Below are 21,417 nucleotides of genomic sequence, written 5' to 3' on the forward strand. Positions count from 1 at the left end.
TTCCGTACCCGAAAACTTTATCGGGCTTTTTTTAAATTTTTCAAAACTAATATAGGTTTAACGTTGCGTCAGTTATTCATTTATATTGGGTTGAAAAAATAAGATATGATTCAATGTTTACCAGTATTTAGAACTCAGATTTAGAACGACTAAACCACTTAAAATAATATTTTTTATTACAAGTAATGTTGGGCAACCTTTACGGTTTAGCTATAAATTTCAATACCTTCCCCTCTTGGGGTTTTCACAGTAACATACATACATAATGAAGAAGGATTGACATATTCCAATATAAAAATGAAACAAACTGAAAATAATCATGTCGAGTGAGAAGTATGAAAATAAGAAATTTAATAAATTGTCAACGAATTGATAGAGAGTCAAGCAAAATCTCTGGAAATGGTAATATAAGATTTGACAAATCATAGAGAATCTCAGTTATGTGATACTCAGTATCTATTGAAAATCCTTATTCACTCATGTGCCATTTTATATTTATATTTTAAATTAGAAATTAAATACTATTTATGAAACAAATTGATATGACATAGCTACGGTTTTTATAAGATATTTCTTTTAAACTAATGTGCTGGAACTTAGCAGGGTGATTTTCGAATTTAAAAAAAAGAAAAGTTTTGCTAGAATGTGCTAGAGTTGTGCTACAATGTGCCGTCGAGAAAATCCAGCACATTTTAAACTAGACGGATTTAATATCAATCACATTAGATTATTATCTTTGAGTTTATCTGAAAAGTAAATATGATGTGTCTAATCCATAAATAATAATTAACTGAATACATAAAAATCAACATTCAACTAAAGCCGTATAACTAGTGTCGTTTAAAAAATTTAGTTGGTGTTATTCTAAAGATGTAAAATTAGTCTTCATTTTCGGTCATAAAAAGAGTGTTTTATTTTGAATTCAAAAGCTTAACATGAGCAAGATGAGCACCTTGCATGGTTTGGTAACGAAAATCAAGGATTTTTATAATCACTTTGGTTTTTAACAATTAGGTAGTAAATACCAACCACGGGCAAAAGTGATGATATGAAGTCGGCTTGATTGTGATATCTTTCAACGAAAGGGCACGATAGGCACTCAAAAAGGCAGGTATTTTTTTGAAAACAAACTACAAACGATGCACTGGATTGTAGTGAATCTTATTTGTTTATTAACCCCCGGTTGAAAAAAGGGATGTTATAAGTTTGGCCGCTGTATGTCTCTCTGTCTGTCTGTGGTATTGTAGCACCTAAACGGATAAATAGAATTTAGGAACAACTAAAAAATTGCCGATGGTCCTCAAAATCAGTTCAATCCTCAAAATAAACTACAAACGATTTGGAGCAATATTATTTCTTCATGGTGCAGATGACTTGCAAACAGGTTCGTCTTAATCCATGGTCCATTTTGTTTTCTTAAAGATAATATTTGTAATTGTGGTCATTTTAGTAATTTTGTTACTTCACAAGAGTAATCCGTACATGCTCTTGGAATAAGATATTTCAAATATTGTTGAACTTCATTTTTCCTTAATTCTTACAATGCATTCTTTCACTTCTTGTTGCTGTGTTGAATCTAAGTACAATTTTATATTCCATCAATAAAATGTATGACTTTAAACTCAAATCAATCTCTTTAATAGAAGTAATGATTTTGTTTATTTAACTTCAGTGAATTTGTATCAATTAATTCATATTTTAAATTCAATCCCATTCTTTTGTAAACACAAATATTCAGCTGCACTGGTTCCAATCACTAGGAAATTGTTTGAAAGAATTTTTACTTTATTTCAATATGAAACGGTCAACTTCGAGATGAGGTTGTCATTATTTTAATTTTTTTCCAATATACATGTTAAGATGAGAATAAGTGAAAACTTTTACTTTAAACATTCAGAGATCAACTTGTTTAGTATTTTAATATTCTACCCCTGAAACTTTTTTTGTAAACTCAATACTTTTTTTATAATCAGATTTTAGAGATTATACAGTAGAGAAACCAATTTACAATGTTTGTTCTTATTTCTCATATTATAAGCATTAATTATAAAATTGTATAAATGATACTTAAAGATGATAGTACACTACTGATCTTGAACAAACATACTTATACTGATAAAATCTAAAATTTAATGAAAATTAAAACTTATTGAGTGAACGAACTTTGATCGTTGACCAAGTAAATCCGATTAAGTTTGTAATGGTTTATTTGAAACTGTCATTATATATTGAAATCAAATATGCTTGGTCATTGTTCACGGTGGTGTCTAAAGTTTCTAATATTACGCTATTCTAATAGTATTTACTTTGATTCTAGATACACCCAGAATTGTAAGAAGAAACTCCTTCTTTGAAATAAATGTATTCAGCCTATTGGAAATCATTTATATTATTTTTATTGAACTTATACCTCTATAACTTCCATAATTATCTCAATATGCTACAATCGAAAATTTGTTATTACTTTCCAAAAAATAAACTTTTAACTCAATCGTCAGAGTTGAAAGTTTATAACGTATGTATCTTTAGTACCGTGTATGAGAAAATATTAGAAGTTATGTCCAAGTTTCATCAGTTCTTATTATTTATTTTTTTCAATTTGGAGCATTTCTTTCTATAAATAATAATAGTAATGGGGTTTAACCTCCTTTTTTCAGATATCCATCTATAACAGAGGCCACCTACATCATTATTTTTAATCTTTATTTAATTTTATTTTATATTACATCCATATATACACTCAACTTTATGATGTGGGTGGAGTCGGTTAGATACCCGTTCTTGTCCAAGCGAAGACTGTGTGATCAATTTACCGCCCCATAAATTATAATTATAATTAAACACACTGCCGCTGCCTGATTGATTATAATGATGATTCGAACCCGCAACCAGTCAGTAGCTAAACGAGTAAAGTCGATTGTATTTTAACTCGTACAGCCACTGAATTGGATCTAATTCTTTCTACTCATGTAATATAACGCATAGTAGCAATTGTTTAGTTAAAAAATGTGAAGTAAATTGAAAAAAAATTTCTAATTATTGTATGGAGTTACCGGTATGCATTAATCTTTTTTATCGGAAACGCAACTGGCAAACAAAATCAATGGGAATTTTGTGGGAATAGAAAATTTTTTTAAATTATAATTGGTTTCAGTATATCTGCTATACAGCCATTAACAAAATAAATGCAATCGTATATAAATCAATGAATAATAAATATAAAACAATAAGCAAATTACAAATAAATAAAAACGATGTTTCGATCGGATAATAATATATTCTACCTATAATAGTCTGGTTAACAAGTTCGTATTGATGAAATAATGGTCGTAAAAATACTAGCTCGTTGGATTCGGAATGAGGTCTGGAAAAAAAATGCCATCTTGAATTCGTTTTTGCCTTAACGTATCCACCTTCGAGTACGAAACATGTAACTGTTCTTTTACAAAATTGTTTAAATACCCCCCTACATATCTCGGGAGTGATTTCTTGAACCGTTTCCCTTATTATCTGTAGAAAATGGTCTACATTTCTAAACAACCATTAACATTTCTATCGAACTTTCTCCATTTGTGGTCATCCTGTATATTCGATGTTTATAAAGAATAAATTTTTTCATAAACCTTATAATAAAAAAGTTTTCAATATGTGACCAACTTAGCTAGACACCTGTATATATACTCAACAAGATCACGTCATAAAAGTTTTAAAATTTTAATACTTTGTTTATAATAATTTTTAGTTAGATAATATTATATATTAACCAAAAATACATAAAGATTAAGAGTGTTCAGCATACACCATGCATATATGTAATGTGCAAGGTATACTAAGTTTAGTCCCAAGTTTCTAACGCTTAAAAATATTGATGCTACGCACAAAATTTTGGTATAGGTGTTGATAAAATCACCTAATTATCAAGCTGAAATTTTTACAGCGTACTCAGGACGGAAAAATTGAAGTCGAGTTCGTAAATGAGCAACATAGGTCAATTGGTCTCCCATCTTGTAAACCGTTAGAGATAGAACAAAAGTTTAAATGTAAAAAATAATATTCTTAATTTAAATAATCTACAAATATTACAGGATAATATTTCTGCAATATTCTAGAAATATTATCTATCCTGTGGGATGTTTTTGTATTTTCCATTAAAATATTGGAAATTTTACTCCTGCTTTTCTAATATACTAAAATATTTTTTCTTCCTTTACAGATCCAGTAAAGAAAATCCATTGAATCAAGTTTGAGATGAAAATTACAAAATTTTTTGAAAATATTTGTTGATATGTCGAAAATCTACATGCATTCAATGACAATTGTTCAAGACTATTCTCAAACGTTAAATAATGATCACGGACAAAATATTATGGTTTTGAAAATAAAAAATTCGAATCAAAATTTTGCTCACAACAAACAGTCTAAAATACCTAGACTGGGTGATTATCAACAACAAAGTGGTGAATAGTCATGAGGAAAGCCGTGCTGCGTGGTGGTATACGCAGAAGAAGAAATGTGGGCGCCAGGTGCGGTGGTGCAGTGGTGTGTATAGTATCAGCACTGCTGGTGGTTCCTGGGTGACATACGTCATGTGTGCAGGCGGGTATACAACGGGTTTGTTTCAACGGTACATGTGGTCGGGTCAAGTGGTGTTAATATATTTTTTAATTATATCAGCTATTTTTGGTGTTGAATGTGTTGGTTCTGCTTCAGTTCTAGTTCATAAATATAGTACTCGTGTTGTTCGAACTAAATACGGTCCATTACGTGGTGTTATTGTACATAGTCACCCTCCAGTTGAAGCATTTCTTGGCGTTCCATACGCTACACCACCCCTTGGAAGTCTCAGGTAAAAAATTTTCATTTATTGACTTATACTAATTTGTAAATAAAGCCACTTTTCATAATTCCTAGCCCGAATCTTTAAAATATCTTTAAAACCATTTGTACTATAATATTCGTGTTTTTTTAGTACATAAATAAGATTTCCATATGTAGTGATGGATATTGGACGGTACGAGATGTCCCTCAAAATATCCGAAATATCTTAAATAATGGATTCTTAAGGTATATCAAAACCCAATGTACGTGTAAAAATGAAATAAATATATAAATTTTTATTTTTATTGATGGTACAGGGGACAGTAGGTATAGGGTCAGCCTTCACCTATCTGATAACCAAATGAGCCATATTTTTTATGAAATTTTATTGATTTATAAATACGCCTATGAAAGCTTGACTATCGAAAAGTGTTAAAGGCTATTTTTAATTAAGTGTAAGAGACGGTATAAGGTCGATGTTCACCCATCTGATAATCAGATGAAACATATTTTTTTTGCAATTTTTTTGATTTATAAACATACGTTTTAAAGCTTGTCTATCGAAAAGTGTTCACAGCTATTTTTAATGAAATTAATTTTTTCCATGAACGGTTTATTGCAGGCAAACCCATACCATTATTTCCGTAATTAAATTATCTTTCTCCTAATACCAATTTCGATTGGTTAACACATAAGAGTAAATCTGTTCATAAGTTAATATAGACAATTTACATCGATCTGTTAACTAATCGAAATTGGTATTTTAATGAAATAATGGTGTAAGTATGCCTGCAAAAAACCATTCTTGGGAAAAATTAATTAAAATTAATTTAACTACAAATAGCCATGATCATTTTTTGATTGACGAGCTATCATAGGTTTGTTTACCAATCAATAAAACTGTATCTTAGACTATTACATATATTTTAAAAAATTTATATCAATTCTCTCATAAACCGTACAGAGAATCGATATGAAATTTTTTTTTTATGATGTAAAAACCGAAGCTTCATCTATTTCAATTTAACACGTATATTGGCATATATACGGTCTCGAAATACCTTATTGAGGCTCGATTAAAAAACGTACTTAAAATCGAATTCATATTTTAATCATTTTTTTAAAGCAAAAACCCAACCTAATTTCCATTAGGACATAGAGAAGCTCGAGAGGGGATTTGTGTAGTAACTCGAGCGCGTCCAAATATTGGCCCCAAATATGGGAGGACCGGCGTTGGGCAGACGATCAGATTATTAAAAAAATTGCGATAGGTGAGTTAACACGCGCGCGTCAATTTAAGATATGGTGGATTAATTACAAACAAAAAGCTGTACATTTCAATAATCTGATAATTTAAGCGTAATACAAGGAAATGAGAGGCTTGTAAAGTTGCGTTACCTGTAGTAACTCGAGCGCGATCAAAATTTTTTCAGATTATTGAAATTTACATTTAAATAGCATGTATTCAACCTACCATATCTTAATCTGACGCGCTCTAGTAAATTCACCTATCGCAATTTCTGTTTTACTAATCTGATCGTATGCCCTAAGCGCGTCCCCCCATATTAAGGGCTAATATTTGTTGGAGTTACTAAGGAAGGTCTAAGAAATGCTTCATATGTTAATCTGACGCACTCCATTTTTTTGTACAAATCCCCTTTGGGCTCCAGTATTCATAAAGCGACTTCTCTTTAAAAAGTTTATTCATAATAAATTTTATAATATCTATATATCAGATTGTCTATCGTACTTTACTTTAGGATTAACTTACTAATTTTATAATAACTTCTAATATTAGGCTAGCAAACATAATTAATAAATAAATAAGTAAAAATTGACCAACAAAAAAAAAATAAAATTCGTTGAGCTACATAAATTACTCATTGTGCCTGGAACACATTCGGTCCAGTTTGCAAAGGTGCTTGGCATGCATGAATCCAAGTGACTCAGGTTTGAATCCTGGTATGTTTGTATTTCTTTGAATTATCTTTAATTAGAACGAATTTCGAATTACACTATTTCACGTTTGTTCTTTTCTTTCAATTTACGAAAATGAGCTCTTTCAATTTTTATCCAAATAATTATTGTATAATATTTTTCTATACCTGCTTTGTGATCGTTTAAGACGTTTTTTTTTTTTTTTTTTTTAAATATTATTATCAAAAGCAAAAGTTTATTACAGTAGAACCTCGATAAGTTAAAACCTAAGGGAAATGTTAAATAATTTGATTTATCAAGTTTTTAAGTTACTAAGGGTTTAAGTTAAGTAGTTTTTAATGGTTCATATTTTTTACTTAGAGATTTTTTATTATGTTCTTTGTTTATTGTTTATTTTATACATATTGTGATATGTTCATGTAATATAATTTTAAGTTATAGAAGCTGTCTATTTTAAGCAAAAGAGATTTTATGCTCTGACGTTAAGGGAACAAAAAAATGTATTAATTTAAAGAAATTTTTACATTATCGAGGTACTGCTGTATTAAATAATTTATTATAAAACTCACCCATATATCCTGGCAACTACGATTTCTGAATTGCCTGCCACGTTATATTTGTTCCAAATATTAATTTTGGACACAATGCTCGTAAATTTGGACACTAATTAACTTTATAATTATTTTCCACAGATATATGCCACCAGTGACACCATCAATGTGGCGTAATGCTCGCTTAGCAGACCGTTTTAGTGCTGTGTGCCCGCAAAAACCTCCAGATATAGGAAATCGAACTGAAGCATTATTAGAGTATCCACGTGGTCGTTTAATTTATTTAGAAAAACTGTTACCGTTATTAGCTAATCAAAGTGAAGATTGTCTGTACCTAAATTTATATGTTCCACGAGCAGGTAAGTTCATAATTTAATGTTTTTTATAAATATTTTCGTAATCATTTATGTAACTTTTAAAATCGTTTGTAACTAGGTATTTATTATAGACTACGACATTGGATATTCAAAGAGCCAAAATTAACGAACTTTTTAAAATATTTATCCAACATTCTTTGTATATTCTTGTCTTTTACTTGTTATTTCAAAAGTACCTTTGTGCAATACACAATTCAATCAATTTTAGCTCTATCTCTCGCTCTGATTCTGTGAAGAAATTTTTTTCTAGTTAAGTTGTAGCAAAGCTTCAATTATTCAAATGCATAACGAAGCCTGTATATCAAATATTATTTTTGTAAATTAGGAGTAAAACTTTCGGTACATAGGCGTCGTTCTTTGCTAAAAGTAAAATTGAATAGATTAACTACAATTAATAAGAACTAGCATTCCCGATAATTTTTCTCGAAGAATCTAATTAACCCATATTTGCATCAAAATTTAAAACGTCATTTTTTGAACAAAAGTCTAATTTTTAAAGACTGAGAAAGGACAACTTTAATAATTTGCACATAATAACATCTTACATTAGTTATAACGAATTTTTTTCAAATAAATTTTATAATATATATTTATATCAACGAATGTCGTAGCAATTTATACATAATTTTCAATTAATATCAACTATGGTAATTAATTATACTAACGTTTACATTTGACGCCATTAGTGTTGGCATTTCATAATCATTTTAACAAGAAAATGAAAGTTCTTGACAACTGGAAAATATTACAACAATTTTCTTTTTACTGGCGCGAGCTTAAATCAATTTTAGAAAGTATATATAAAGTATTGCATGTAAGAATAATTTTTAGGCCAATAATGATATATAATAAATATATACAGAATTATTTTTATAAAAAGCTTTCATTTACCCTTATAGAGAACGCATTGAAAAATCAGTCAAATAAGGTTTTTTTTTTTTTAAATTGAACTGCTAGTTAATTTTTTGTAGCAGATTTTTGTTCTTTACCGCAAAAAAACAATTATGGATTAAAAAAATTTCTCAGACCTCAATTTATGGTACTTGATTACAGGCATTTTCAGGTTAAAAAATACAACCACGAATTTTCTATTCCGTATTATAATTTTCTATTCCGTTTTCAAAATATAAGGTGGAAACTTAAAACAAAATCATCAACATAAATCTTATTCCCCATCCGAATCCCTTTACTTCAGATTATGTTCTTTACTTCGCTAGAGTAGACTTTTGTGAAAATTGTAAGTGAATTCAATCGATTCGATAAAGTGGCTTTTCGGGGGTGTCAATGTATCAGGGATGCCAATACATGTTTTTCATGATACGACGGTTTTTTTGAATCGAGTTTTTCGTCTTCTCATGTTTCTTATAATATAAAATATCTACATACAAATCGGGACAGGAAGGAGGGGGCTGGGGATGACACCACCACTTTGCTGATATCAGTTCAATTACGCAAAACATAAAAAACCACAAAAAACTTATAATTTTAGCTTAAAAATGGTTAACTTAATGGTTACTTGACATTTCCAACCACCCCTGCACTTTCTTGAATCAATCTACATTTTTTGGTTTGCAACTCTATAGATCATTTTATTCTGACTGTAGAGGTGCGCAAAGCTTTAAAAAGTGAAAATCCCCTTTAAATAGCTGAAATAAAAATTTCAACTTATTTGAACTAAATGGAGCATTATAATATTTTCTTGAGAAATATGAACGATCCTACAATAAAGGTAAAAACATTTTGATTTTAAAACATGTTCGCTTCTATATGAAGCTTTTGTACGACAGTAATTATTGTAATTATTAAATTATTTATAAGTTAGCTTAAATATATTTTAAATTTTCTAATAATATTCATATGGTTTAAGTTTACGTGTTTTATCAACAATCGATACTACAAGTTTTCTCCTTTTACAATTTAAAAAATGTAGCGAAAGAAGATATAACAAAAAAAATTTAACCCATTTAATTTCTTCATTTCTCACATTTTAAATATTGGTACACAGCATATATGATGAAAGAAAACAATAAATCCGTCAATTCTTACAAAGTCTAAGGCAAAAAATAGGATGCAGGAATCCGATGCCATAATTTCAACAATTCGTATGTTATCGTGACTTTATTCACTCTCTGCCAACCCTAGTGGCTCAGCTGATTGTAGCCTAACCAACCGTATTGCGTATACTCTTACATAGGGTAGCGGCTACAATTTTCGCCCTTAAAACATAAAATAATTGAATGAATATAGTTATGATGGGCTGGTGTAGTACATTTAATACGTACAAAGGAGGTTTACTCAGCCTTCAAAAAAATTGTAAAGCTGATATTATCAGAGGAAAGGTGGTATCAAAATGGGTCCTAACCTAACCTAACCTCATTTCCTTTTTTGTATGTGCTATATATATGAAATGACGGAGGTGGGCATTATTCCGAGTAATAAAAACCAAAAATTACATAATGATGACAAAGCTATATCGTGGTTATATAGCTATCAAGTTGTAGCAGACACTTGTGAAGTCTCACAAAAACCGTTTATGGTAATTTAACAAAACCAAAATTTTTGTTTGGACAAATTTTCATTAAAGACTCTACCAATGCAGGGAGTGGTAGTAGGTAACATGGCGTGAGAGTTGTCCTTAACACTAAGCCGTTCAAATTAGACATCGGTCATTCCTCCTTCAAAAGTTATGATGACTTGAAATTAACAAGTTTTACGCACCCTGACATCCATCGTAATATCAACTCAACCTCAGCTGTTTTCAGTTAGCACATGTTGAACTTTTTTAGCACCCCACGTAAGAAGAATGAGTGTAAGGGTAAATTTAGGGTTAATAAATCTACCAACGTTAGATTTTTTCACTTCGAAAGAATCATTGGGATATATTATATAGTTTTATTATATGTATTATATAATTTATTTCACGCGCTTTTTTTTCGTTCAAAAATTGATTCTTGAGGATTTCCTTGGAAAATTTTTTCCCCCTCTTTAATGACCAAGATTTATATCTTAAATTAATGTTTTTTAAATATCATTATTTTTTAAATATTTTGAGTTTGTTCTAATGGTCAACTTGCTAGTGGTTTTTGAAACGCCAAGTCAGTAAAAAGGTAAGATCTGATAAAAGAATCAAAATGCAGTGGAAAAAAAGCAGGTTATCAAATACTTGAAATTTTCTTATTTATCGTATTAAAATTTTTTTAAATTGCCTCGAAAAGGTTATTTGTGATTTTAGCAGTGTTTAATATCTAAACAATCATCAGTTATTGTCTCACTAAATACCAAAAAAAATGAAGTTGTGTGTATAGGCTGAAACAACGGACAACTTTTAACATTTATAAGTCTTACACTAGTTTATTAAATCTTCGATTCAAAACAATAAAAATTTTCCTTACATAGACGACTTTCGCCCCTCTCATAAAAAAGTTATAAAAACTAACTTTTAATAGTTTCTAGTTCAGTTTATATACATTCCAGCCACCACATAGACTTTCGTATTTTATGCCTTACTACCAGCATTCATATATAATAATGTTTTCGTTTCATCACCTCATTATAAACTTGTACGAGTTTTAAGTACCTGTGTTTCGTCATTATATAGAATGTTTCTTAAGTTTGTATACAAAGTGTCTCAAAAAGGTCTGTAACGCTCTACCAGATATATTATTGATCGAAATAAATCGATTTAACTAGCCTTAATACCGAGTTGCTTCCTTTGGGAACCAGGCGGTTCTAAAATTTTGGCATCGTTTTTTTTTTTATTTTAAAAATTAGGTTTATTAGCAACCCAGAACATAGTACCTACGTAAACATACTCTTGGTGAGAATAAATTGGAAGCAAATATCTTTAATTAGGTAGGAAGAGGAGGTCTAGAACTAGGACAATTAAAGGTAATTTTTTAATGTAGTTCAATTTGTTTTGTTTAACTGATTGCAATTGTCCCAATTACTAATTTCGAGTAAATCATCAGGATAGGCGATTTTTTACCAAGGGTACCTTTTTTTTGTAGTACACAATTTACTGAATCTAAATTAGAACCCCTCTGTCTATGCAAATGGATTCATGGAAAAAAGTTTTATCTGGGATTTTTTGACCTATAAAACAGTATTAGCTTATACTCGATTTTAGAAAATTGGATTTCGCATTTGAGGTCAAGCTACAAAAAACGGTTTCCAAATTCCAACTGTGTAGCTCTCAAACGTTACTTGGTAGTGAAATTCCTCATATTAATCGAGAAATTCTTGAAATTAAAATCGACAGTTAACGAGGCCTTAATCGTTAAACCTGACCGAAAATCACTATTTGTCTTAGATTTTAGTATGGAATTTATGGTTTTTATTTTCATTCGGTGTTTTTAAACACACTATATACCTAATAGAATGTTTTCAAAAAATAATAAATCAAAGTGTTCATCAAAATTAATCAATTTATCAAAAGCTCCCCAAAAAATAAAACACTAAATATCTTAACACGAAGAATATTTCAAGCAAAAATTATTTGAAACGACGACATACATAGGAAACAACAACTCTAGAACAATTCATTACCATTTTCCTGAAAAAAAGTAGACTTCGTATTTATACATATAAATCGGATATTTTTAAGTCTTGTTTTTTGAAGTTTTTTTAACCTTGATAAGACCTTAAACGATTAAACGTTTATTCACAAAAAAACAAAACCTCCAAATTTAATTCTTGTGGCCAGTCCAAACCAATATTGACCCGCAAAAAGTTTTGACTAAAACAGATTCATGCATAAAGACATAATGTCCTATAGACTATGCTGAAATTTTTTGGGTGAAATTACCCACCTGAAATCATGTAGTAAGAGTTGCTCCTATATGTAAAAGTAAGTTTAAGCAACTCGGCGTCAGTTTTGCGCGATACAGGTGAGAATATGAATGACACATCCCTTAGTATCTTACCCCTGCATCATCAAATATGTACGGCGTTGTTGAATACTACTCAGCATAAGCATTCAAAGCGAATTACGTAAATGCCGCACAGAAATAAATCCGGCGAAATCCGGTAAGTACTGAAAGTTAAAAAAAATTGTTAATCCGGAACCCTACGTGTTTATTTCTGTACGGCATTTATGTAATTCGCTTCGAATACTTATGCAGAGTTAGTATCCGGCAACACCGTACATGCTTGATGGTGCAGGGGTGAGATACCAAGGAGTCTGACATACATATTTTCCCGTGTAACCATGATGCTTAAACTTTTTTTTTTAATTTCAGCATGAGCTCATAGACATACTACATATAGAATTACAAACTTTCAAAGTAAAATTTTAAACGCCCGAATCCAAGTATCCGCATTCTAATTTGTAAGTCTTTGTGTTCGAGGAACCCTTGTATCTACAATTTCAACATCTCTAGTTTTTGTTTGACACAGCCTGTGATCGTACTTACCTATAACATAGACGTCATAGATTCTTATTGTTTTATAAAAGGTATTTGTTCTACTTTCTTGGTAACTTTAAAATAGTATCTGCTGTAATATGATACATTATATGATTTTACATTCACTTTACCAAATTTAGTAATATTTCATACTTAAATAAATCTATTTGAAATGTACGTCATTATTTTTAATGAACTCGAAAAGATTCAAGTAAATTTATTTTTAAATCGAAAACAAATGATATATAGGTATAAGTGTGCCAATGGTAATAGATTTATTACACTCTTGTACTGTTCGATTGTATCTAATGGATGGATACTAGTGGAATGATGTGGAGTGCGATCGATGTTCTATATTTACAAACATACCTAGTTCTAGAGTGTAATAATAAATATGATTTTAAAAGCAATTTTTATCATTTTATCGTAGATTTTTAAGATCATCCAAACAATATTTTCTATTGCTTGTGACACAAAATTACTACTGTCAATAATAAATTTTTCTAAAAACTTGTTTATGTTGTAACCAACATGAGCGTAACAAGGAAGGAGTAGTTTTTAAGCCCTGGATCCGTTTCCCTGGAAGCTGGTAAAAAATGGTACAAAAAATACTGAAAAAAATACACTCGGACCAGGACTCGAACCCGGACTTCTTGGATTCCAAGAAGTTTTACAAATGTATGTAACATATTATATATCAAAATTAGTCGAACAGACCATGATGTAAATATTGTGTGCATGATTAAATGTGAACAACAACAATAAGTAATAATAATAAATAAGTGGATAAACAAATTAAAAAAATTCATTCAGTTGAAAAAATTGCATTCGTGTCTAGAACTCGAATAGCCTAATTGGTAGGGCGCTTGACATGAATCCAAGAAGTCCGGGTTCGAGTGTATTTTTTTCAATTCTCTTCAAACAAAATATCAGGTTGATAATAAATTCAAATAATTTCCCTAGTATATTAGTAGTTTTAAATTAAACCATAGCCTGTCTTAAATCTAAATTTCAAACCGAGCGGAAGCTATATAAATATGAAATAATAGTTTTATTTTATTAATTTGTTGCTTAGTTTGTCAGAGTGGAAAGTAGTATTTACTTCTTTAAGAAATTGCATATAGTAGTAATAAACACATTTTTATACCCTGTATATATAAAATATATATAAAGGTATACTAAGTTTAGTCCCAAGTTTGTAACGATTAAAAATATTGAAGTTAAGAACAAAATTTTGATATAGATGTTCATAAAATCATCTAATTAATCCATTTCTGGCTGTCCGTCCTTCTCTCTGTCTGTCTGTCAACATGATAACTAAAAAACAAAAGGAGATATCAAGCTGAAATTTGTATAGCTTATTCAGGACAAAAAAGTGAGGTTAAGTTCATAAAAAAGAAACATAGATCAATTGAGTTTTGGGTTTCCAGGACCTATCTCGTAAATCGTTAGGGATAAAACAAAAGTTTAAATGTAAAAAATGTTTCTTATTAAATAAACTTCTGTTTGAAACATTTTCTCCTAAACACCATTGTTTATCCGAGAGGGTGCATTTTAGGACCAAATTTCCGATGTCCATTTTCTCCAAAACTATAAAAGATGGGGAGTTGCAAATTTTCAGGCAGCTTGAACTAGTAGACTTGTGAAACATCTTGAAAAGCGAAAAAAATTGTAAAAAATACTTTCGAAAATTTTCAAAATTTGCGAAAATCAAGTAGCGGCTGAAAGGACGCCATAACTGTGTTGGTTTTTTAAACTCTTTTAATTTATAAAAAAAAATTATGCAAGTACTGACATTCAACACATTCTATACAGGGTATTTAAAGAATTAACTCAATCAATTGTTTGTTTTCACTTGTTTAAACTGAATTACACTCTAGGAAACTCAATTTTCATAATGTACAAAAAAGCTATACCTATAGTAAATATATACTGTATATATAAAGAAAACCTATCTAAAGAAAATTAAACTTTTAAGAATAGATGAAGTGTAAAATAATTCTATTGTATTGTTATGAATGCAAGAAAGAGTTCGAGTGTAGATGAAAGAATTAACGAACAACACAAAGGATGCTCGTTGCTGGCTTTTTTTTACCATACACAGAAAAATAGAATTTATTCGAAGAAATTGGAATGACTACTCTGAAGATTGTTAGTGACTACAAGCATAAGTTTATACTGAGAAGTAAAAATGTATTGTGTGTGTTTACGTCCTCAATTCCGTAGTGCATTGCAGTGTTTGATGCAGCAGTCTGCAAGCAGTGCGGAAGTGAGGTTGTACACTTATCATTCATCGAAGGAAACAAACTGTACATGGATTATCATAGCCATCAGTATCATCATCTTCAAGTTGTACCTTCAACATCTTATTTGAGAATAAGAATAACATCATTCGTATAAAAAATTTATAAAATCGATTTGGTTCAGTGGTTACGCCACTCTTATATACGAGACATACGGAAATTAAATGTTGATCGTGGCAATATCATAAAATATGTTTTCTTATAAATATTTGATACACATAATTTATATGAATATTATTTAGATTTTATATAGATGTCATACCCACATTTATTTAAATGACCAAAACCCAAGATTGGTATTCAATAAAAAATATATAATATGTCGAGATGAAGAAAATACAAAATTGAGTAAACCGTGATAAATACAGCCTTTAGGGCCAGACCAATAGTTTTCTTATTCAATTGTGTTCGTTGGTAAATTACTTAAATAAATGCTCTTATAGACATTAAATAAAAATCTACTTTATGTGTAATAAACAAGAAGAAGAAACTGTATTGCAATTTTTTAAACTTTAATTGAGTCTAAACCAAATTCAGCAGTGGCTACATAAGTGGCATATTCGTGCTAATACAAATAAATCGGTCCAAGTCACATCCACCTTCCGCAGGGGAATCTGTCTACCAGTTACTTTAAATGGCGTGATACTTTCACAAAACGAAGATGTCTAATATCTAGGTATGCATCTGGATAAACGTTTAAGTTGGCGATAAGCAGCATATATGGGCCAAAAGAAAACAACTAAATATTCAATTTAATAAATATTTTTGTTTGCTAAATCGTAACTCTAAATTATCGCTCGAAAATAAGTTGCTAGTGTATAAGAGCATTTTGAAACCTATATGGACATATGGTATTCAATTGTGGGGTACTGCAAGTATTAGTAACATTGAGACTTAATTAACAGCGTTTTCAGTCCAAATTGCTGCGTACGATAAGTGATTCGCCATGGTACGTACGAAACCATGACCTACATCGTAGTTTAAATGTGTTTACAGTGCGTGAAGAAATAGTGCGATTTAGTGAAAACAATGTGTATCGTTTAGAAATAGATCCAAATGTGTATGTGTTTAACCTTCTTGACAATAGTGAAACCTTAAACAGACTAAATAAACTTAATATTTTAGAACTAAAATATAGATTTTTTTGACATTCTAGTAATAATTGTACTCAAATAATTTTAGTTTATAATTCTTTATTTTTGTGTCTTCCATTGGATAGACAAAAATTCTATTTGTTTTTCTCGTATATACATGCATGTTTGACCTCTTTTCGAAATTTTTGGTATTTGTTCGCGCTTCACTTCAAAAAATATTATTTGTATGCTATTTTTGTATACTTATGTATTCATTATTTACAGTGAACGTCGGGGGAAACAGTAGCACTGCATATTTCTACTTATATTCAGTGCACTATAAAGCGGCGCAAAAAATAATAAACTAAATCCCTATATATCCCTATATATATTATAAATGTGAAAGTAAGGCTCTTTGTTTGTTTGTTACGCTTTCACACAAAAACTACCGAATGGATTTGAATGAAACTGTATAAAAATATAGCTCATACATCAGAATAACACATGAGCTATAATTTATAAAGATATATTTTTTGTTAAATAATAATAATTAAATTAAATTTAGTCTGACATTTTACTACTCCATTTATGATCATCATTTTGAACATTAAATTAAATGTTTTTGTATAAATTTAAAATTTTGTTATGGAAGGGGATAAGTGAAATCAAGAGAGGTGGAGGCTATAAAGGAGTGGTTTTTACTTTTAAGTCTTGTGAAGAGGACGGGTATCAAGCTAGTAAATAAAATAATTCAAGAATGATCTGCTATCTTTACGAAATTTGTTAGTGATATTTTTATGTTTAGTGAACTTTCATATGTCGTTCATGTTTATGTACATTTTACAAACCGTATGAATAGCCTAATATCTGCTTACTATGATTTTGATGTCATTTATTTATTCTAGTAAATTACATTTTCCATCAGGGTGTGTTTTATCATCTAATACACAATTCTTCTCATAAAAATGTTTTACTCTGCTGTGTTTTTTATTAATAGAATTATTAAATTACATATCATTCTTTTAGCGCGGAATCGCGGATACTGGGTTAGTTGAGTATGCAAAATATGAAGAGCTGTTTTTAGAACTCGGAGGCCCTGGAGCCAAAATTTAGTTATTTTTAACTTCCCAGTATAGGAAGTTATTGTAATGGGTCCGATTTTCGAAATCGATATCTTCGCGTTTCATGATTAGGACAAGCATTAACACCAATTTAGAGAAGAAGTATGTGTGTGTGTATGTGTATACGTACGCGCGAACAAAAAAAGATATCGACTTTGTTGAGGTATCGATCGAAGTGTATTAACATCAATATGATTCGAAAATAATTTCATTATATTCGGTTGAGTCGTTTCGATTCGGTCGTGTTTTTATTTTTTTTAAATATTTATAAATATTTATTATGATGGGAAGTTATTCGTGTGGAGCTCAAGGGTTGCACCAGACCATACCCACGGCTTGTTACAAATTCTTTATTGGGATAGTATAAATAAAATATACTAAATATCAATCTATTGAAAATTCGATTCGATTTCAACATGACTAACAATTACTAAAATAATATCGTTTTGCACGGATTGGTTAAATTCGCTGGTATAATAAGTTATAATCACTTCTACTAGTAATAATTTTTAATATCCAATTCATCTATTACAACGGGTCTATAAGTTTTTGAAAATATATAAGCAAGCACCTAGCTTATGGAAGGTTAAATGAAAGTTTGCTGTAAAAGTAAAATTGAATAAAAAATTAGCTTTTTATCAAAACTAATTTTATTTTCCTTTATGCAAGATATTCATTGATTTTTATTCGATTTCTTTATATTACGAAGCATCTTAATTTCTTTTTATATTATTCTTATTTTGATGAAAGTAACATAATATATTTTATCTTTATCTGAAACTAAGAACACTAAAACTAAATTTATGACATTTTTCCACAACGTAATATTTAATACATTCTCTTATACATAGTTGTTTTGTCTCCCTTCTAAATTTATCATCATATTTATATTTCACTCCCGGTATGTATGCTAAGTAAATTTTCTTTTTTTTTTAATGCTATAAATTATTCTTTTCTGTACGCTTATGTATTTATATTATATGTCTACACATATTTCTTAGAAAGTTAATTTAATTTTTTCTCAACATACTTGAATTTACTTTAAATTCAAAGTCCTTTTTGTTCGTAAAATATTTTTTAATTAAACTTAATTATAATTTTATGTTGTTCATGGCTATAAAAAATACTTCTACGATATTGCGTGATTGTTCAGTTATATTATTCGACGAAAATCTTTAAAATGAGCATAATTTATTATGTCTTAACGGTCGCTAAACTAAGAAGAATTGTTTTCGCCACAAGTTGTGTAATTCTTTGTTCATTTTGGTGACTCTAGCCGATTGATTTTATTCGAGGGAATTTATTCATAAGTGAACTATCTAAACTTCAGTGTAGGTTTCATTTCAACAGTTAGTCGATATGAAAATATAATAGAACTAGCTTGATATCCGCCCGTTTCACTGGGCTTAAAAGTAAAAAACACCGCTTTATAGCCTCCACCTCTCTTGATGTGCACATTTTTCAGTTTTGTTAAATGTAAAATAGTCATGATTCAGGGAGTATACAAAAAAATTGGCTATGAATGGTTTAACATTTACTATTTTAAATTTTTACAGAATACTTTAATTTATGGTCCAAAAGGATGATTATAGATCTGCTCCATCTATAATCATCATTTTGAACCATAAATTAAAGATTTCTGTAAAAATTTAAAATAGTTAATGTCAGATTAAATTTAATTTATTTTTTAATATATCTTTATCAGTTATAGCTCATGTGTTATTCTGAAGTATGAGCTATATTGCTGTGCAGTTTCATTTAAAACCATTAAACAAACAAACAAACATGCTTACTTTCGCATTTATTATATGTAGAGATAGAGATAGAGATATGAGTATTTAAAAAGGTCAGAAACCTTAAATTTTAGCTTCCCGTCATTATCTTTTTCGAGTTTACATTTTAAATAAAAGTTTGATAAGTCATTTGAATCGTGAAAAAAACCATTAAATATCGTGAAAAAAAATACCACTTAGACTGTGAAGAGTTTCTCTGGCTTGTATGCCAGAGATATATTATTGCTAGGAGAGATTTGTACAATAAAGAGAAGGAGCGCTGGTACGTTAAAAATTTTTGTGTTTTCTCGAGCTGATGCACGTTTACATATTACCATAATAATTTAATTTTCCCTAGTCGGAAAACGCTAGGAAAAAAATTACTAGTAAAAATGAAGCTAAACGGATTATTTCAAGTAGTTTGGAATTGAATCTTAAACTATTTAATGTAATATCGATTTATTTTGTAAAATTTCTAAATACAAATAATAACTTAATTTATCTAAAACAGATTACTTACACAGAACAACCGGATTTTGGTTAAAAACAAAATGAGAAATTCATTTAAAGTACACTTTTGTAACATGATAGTGAACAATACTATAACAACACTGACGGTCGTCATAAGTACTAGCGAATCCATGATGTCGACTGTTGGAATTAATAGAGCGTAATTATACAAACGTAATATGTATAATATAGTGAAACAGATATAGGTTATACAATGATAATATATCGGATGTCACAAAAGTTACGGGATGGTCCAAGAACTTTCCAAAGAAGCAATTTTTGGTAACATATTTTGGACAAACGTTTCAAGGATCAAAAGGTTCAATGAACATGAAAGGCCTATGATGATCAACATCAAAAATTGAAACGGAAACCTATTTTGTTGTCGATTCGTGTAAATAAAATAAAGCGGAACATATTTTTTTCAAAACAGTTTTTTGCAAATTTTTAATAGCTAATTTTTAACAGCCATTCTTATGTAAGTTTCAATGAGGAATCCAACGGTTTAATTAGATCTTGAAGTTGACATTCGACAAAAAATATGGGGACAATTTAAAATTTTGAAGTCGATTTTCATAGGGCCTTAATTAAAAATCATATTTACATAATCACTACATAGATTTTTGTCTGAGACTTTTTCCAAAAAAAGGCTTCTCCAAAAAAAGGTTTCTTTTGTTGCCAACTCTGAAAAGTTCTTGGACCGCCCTATTACTTTTGTAACACGGCGTAGAATAAACGCATATACTTATGTAATGTTAGAAGTACCTATGAGTACGGGAGTTTTGTTCTTTAAACTAACCAAATGTTAAAATAATATGTTTAAACTTTACGATTTACAGTGTAATAGTTACATAATATAACAAACACTACAAAGTGTTTCACAACCGTTGTATTAAATGATAATATTCTATCAGGGAATATCGAAGCAAGGCGATATATTTAAGACAATTGCCATTCTGCGTTTGATGTTTCAAATCAAAGAATATTTTTGAGAAGCCTGCCTTCGTCATTGGAATTTCACAAAACTATAGGTTGGGAAAACTGACTTAACTTTTTTTAAATTGTGCTGAACATAAACTTTAGTTATACGTATAAGATTACCCAAAGTTCACAAATAAAAATTTTATTGTTACGTTTATTTTATCAAACTTTACCGATTTTAAATGAACTACTGATTATCGGAAAAATCACTAACACAATCTTTGAACGCTATAACATATAACGTTAAAACATAGTACTACTTAAACCTGTGAAATCCCACTGGTACCTACATAAAATTTACGTCATGAACTTAGGACATCACCTGGAACGAAATAGCAGCAGCGCAGCTTTGATAATTACCCATCACCTCTAGTCTAGATAGAAGTATGTAATTTAATTTGGTTAAAGTAAAACTAGTCGTCGCCAGGTGGCATCTATGTCACTTTGTGAAACATCCACTACAGATACAGTCAATATTTAATGACAAAACTGAGTACAATAAACATTTATTCACAATAGTAGATTAATTTATCCATACGTATTTTAAAGTAATGCATAGTCATTGTGATTC

At 29.6% G+C, this 21,417-nt stretch overlaps 1 protein-coding gene across 1 annotated transcript in view; it reads left to right on the plus strand.

Moving 5' to 3' along the window:
* The first annotated feature begins 4,324 nt into the window (after positions 1-4,324).
* Positions 4,325-21,417, plus strand: part of LOC123290847 (neuroligin-4, Y-linked) — a 623,005-nt gene continuing 605,912 nt past the window's right edge. The window contains exons 1-2 of the mRNA XM_044871193.1: positions 4,325-4,846; positions 7,449-7,666. Of these exons, the coding sequence (XP_044727128.1) occupies positions 4,587-4,846; positions 7,449-7,666 (478 nt within the window). The 5' untranslated portion in view covers positions 4,325-4,586. The remainder of the gene's footprint in view (positions 4,847-7,448; positions 7,667-21,417) is intronic.

Source organism: Chrysoperla carnea, chromosome 1, assembly GCF_905475395.1.
Source record: "Chrysoperla carnea chromosome 1, inChrCarn1.1, whole genome shotgun sequence".
In the NCBI taxonomy this organism is placed as follows: domain Eukaryota; kingdom Metazoa; phylum Arthropoda; class Insecta; order Neuroptera; family Chrysopidae; genus Chrysoperla; species Chrysoperla carnea.